A 3,595-nucleotide genomic window follows, 5' to 3' on the forward strand; every position below is an offset into this window, starting at 1 on the left:
TTCACAGCACAGTTGGACATTCAGGTATGGTAACACTGTGTTAATAATCCAATGCAAGAAATACATTTATTAAATTATTAAATTGACTGGACTGAGTCATCTCTACCATTTGGTTCAGATGTGTCAAGTTAAAAGAATTTAGTTTCTAGAAGAATTTAAATAATTTACTGTTTTTTAAATTTACTGTCTTTTCTGTTTGTTTAATTCACAATTAGTTGATGACAAAAAAAAAACATGGAGAAAATTAAAAATATCTTTTGGGGTAAGCATTTTTTTTCATATCATATTCATTGTTGGTGGTTTTCTTGCCACCCTTTGCCGTTAATATATTGTCATACTTGTGAAGCCCTCAAGGCTTTCAAGTGTAATATTGAGCTACATGAATAAAACTAGCTTGACTTCACTCAACTGTTTAGAAATGAGGAAATGCTGGAGACTCAAGTGATCTTGATCTGAATTTGTTATAGATGTTAAATTATTTTACAGTGGAATAGTTACTATGATGTCCTTTGATTTGAAAGTGGCAAAAAGTAACATTATATTTGACTTGAAGAAAAAAAAAACCTGCCCAGAATATGGAAAAGTGTTGCTAACATGTTTTTACTTTGTCATACTTCAATTGCAGGAAATCGTTCATCTTCTCGTAAGAAATTTAAATTATGATGCAAAATTATGATGCAAAATTATTTAGCGCTGAAGACAAAACTTGAGGCTGTTACACACTGGACAAGTAAAATCCATGCAAATATTTCCTGGGTCACAAATATTTTTCGGACTCATCTGTTCTTTACGCAGCTGTTCACACTGACAGTTTGAGCTGAAGAATTCCAGGAAGTTTAAAAAAAAAAAAGGTTTCTGTAATGGAACTTTAGATGAGGTGGGATTGATTAGAGGCAGAGCAACTTTACTGAAATCCCGAGTAAATAGTGGAATTAATTCTTTGTCCTATTTTTCAGATCCAAATACCTGATCAGGCCACTGGGTTTGACAACAACTGTGATCTTAACCCACATGGCACTCGTACTGAATACACAGATGGAAATAGTCACACGATATTATTTATCTTGGACACACAGTTACACGATGCTCTGGTTCAGTCGGCTCTGTGAAATGATTTCTCTGCCTCCTCAGATCTGGTCCCAACTCTACCAACAACACCTCAAACTGTCCCACTGACATCCTGAACTATGTACGAACACACAGCTTCAGCTCCTGGATCCAATCATGAAATTCTCCCTGCTGCTGCTCTCTTAGTTTCCTACTTTTCTGAGCTTGTCATTGTTTGAAGTCGGCTTCATTTTTAGTTTTCACAGTTCGTTTATTGAGGAGGAATTGTCCTCAAAAGCACAACGTGTTCAGTGTGTAACAGCCTTAACACATAATGATGTGTAGTTGCTCTTCCAGTGTGACTCATACAATTAACATTTTCCATTTACAGTGTTAGAGGTAGAAGCAAGGAGTATACCATGGGGGTGAGTATTAAGGGTTACTGCTGAGGTTACAATGCCACAGAAATTCACAGTTTCACATGGTGATGCAGAAATCTATATTTGGTAATTTCATGCTGCTAAAATTGCAAGGGAGTAGAACACAGATGTCAGTCTGTCTCAGTAGTACACCCCTTGAAGGGTTTTGTTTGTTTATTTTATTAATTGGTGTTTGTTCATATTAGTATTGTAAAATGTTAAACTGTAAGTGTAAACTGAATGCTGTTGTAATTTTCTGAATGAACAGTGAAAGAGAGCGAGACCTGCAGCTTGTCAGAGATTACAAGCCTCACAAAGATGTCCAGCATCTCCAAATTCTGCTTTATGGACCACCAGGTGCTGGAAAGTCCAGCTTCATCAACTCTGTGGACAGTGCTTTAAGAGGCAAAATTGCAACTCGAGCTTTGGCAGCAGCAAACTCTGGCGATAGTTTCACCATTGCAGTATGTATCTATTCTTATCACAATTGCTTTTAGATGCATGCATGAAAATACATTCATTTCCTTTGAGGTTTTCAAGGACTACAGGGATGCACTGCAGTGGTAACTCCTCTGTAGACGTTGAACTATAAGTAGTATTCAGAAAACTGTTCTCTGAGACTTTAGTATATGGCACTGTAACACCTACACATTTTGCTATTTACAGTGCAGAACATATAAAATTCAGAGAGAAGAGCAAGGAACATTTTACTCTTTTGTCTTCACTGACACCATGGGCCTTGAGAGGGGAGCTAAGGGAGGAATTCATGTGGAAGACATCAAACTTGCCATGAATGGACATGTCAAAGAAGGTTACAAGGTATGACATCTTTATTCAGATGCTTGTACACAGTCTGTGATACATAAACTATATCATGCAAAAAGGTTTCAGTGAGTTTGATTTTTGTTTACTTCCCCAGTTCAATCCCAAATGTCCCTTGTCTGAAATGGATCCTAACTACAGAGCCTCCTCCACTTTAGATGACAAAGCCCACATTCTGGTTTTAGTCATTCGTGCTGACTCAGTGAGCATAATCGATGATAAAACTGTGATGAAGATGAAAGATGTCAGAGCAGCAGCTTGTGACAAAGGTGAGAGCAGATGTTGTTCTACATGTATGATATCACAATTTGAAATAGTAGAAAAACATGAGACAATTAATGATATTTGAGGAACTTTATAACTCCAGTGTGTTCAGTTAAGTAACTCACAAAAAATAATCAGAATACATAACACATAAAGTTATTTTCAGTTCATCATTTCATTTTTAAGGTCTGCTTTCAAGTCACATTTATTTTCTAAAGCCATCCTTAATTTAATGTGTTAGCTGGCTCTAGCCCTCTGACCCGGAGTTGGATAAGCAGAAGAGAATAGATGGATGGATGTTTTATGACTGAGGTTTTAAACCCATAGAAGTATCCAGATATGAAAGTCCAAATCAGGTTAATATTTCATCCTTCTAAGTTTACTTTTTTAGGTGATGGTAGATTGGAACAACTATAGTGCTACCTGTAACTAAAATATCAAATGTATGATTGGTTGAAAAGCCAATCAATTTAACAGTTACTTCTCTCTGTATTCAGACATTGTTGTTGGTGATGAGACCCACCACTGTTGTGTCATATGCAAACTTGATGATGTGATTTAAGCTGCACTGTGCAGTACAGTCATGTGTTAGCAGGATGAACAGCAGTGGAATAAGCACACAGCCCTGCGGCGATCCTGTACTCAGTCTGTGGAGGTTTTATTTCCTACAGAGACAGACTGGGGTCTGTCAGTTAGGAAGTCCAAGATCCAATTGCAGAGAGTGGTGTTTAAGACAAAGGATCTAAAAAATCACCCAAAACACATCAAATCTGAGTATGACATTTTTTTTTTGTTTTTTGTTGTTTTATCTTTTTTTACTGTAAAAGATTTGCAGCGTTAGCTTCATAGCATAAGTGCCTAAGTCATTTTTTGGTCAAATTGAGATTTTTGCCTAACTTTACTCCCCTACCACTGCTGCATCATCCTGTCCGTCTGCCTATGTCATTGGCCAATCACAACACTCATAAGAGTCAAAAAACATACTTGCCTAAGTCATTCATTTGACTTAGGCAGTTTTACCATTGGACTTAGGCAGTTTTGCT

The 3,595-nt window shown here is 37.0% G+C and overlaps 1 protein-coding gene across 1 annotated transcript; it reads left to right on the plus strand.

Moving 5' to 3' along the window:
• Positions 1-230: 230 nt before the first annotated feature.
• On the plus strand, positions 231-3,114 carry LOC309701272 (interferon-induced protein 44-like; the record flags this gene model as incomplete). The annotated part of the gene is made up of 7 exons (XM_082525364.1): positions 231-262; positions 626-643; positions 1,439-1,472; positions 1,735-1,930; positions 2,133-2,285; positions 2,386-2,557; positions 3,050-3,114. Exons 1-7 carry the CDS (start codon positions 235-237, stop codon positions 3,112-3,114), a joined length of 666 nt encoding a protein of 221 aa, XP_082381490.1. The 5' UTR covers positions 231-234.
• Positions 3,115-3,595: the final 481 nt, after the last annotated feature.

Source organism: Aulonocara stuartgranti (genome assembly GCF_965226115.1).
Source record: "Aulonocara stuartgranti genome assembly, chromosome: 23".
In the NCBI taxonomy this organism is placed as follows: domain Eukaryota; kingdom Metazoa; phylum Chordata; class Actinopteri; order Cichliformes; family Cichlidae; genus Aulonocara; species Aulonocara stuartgranti.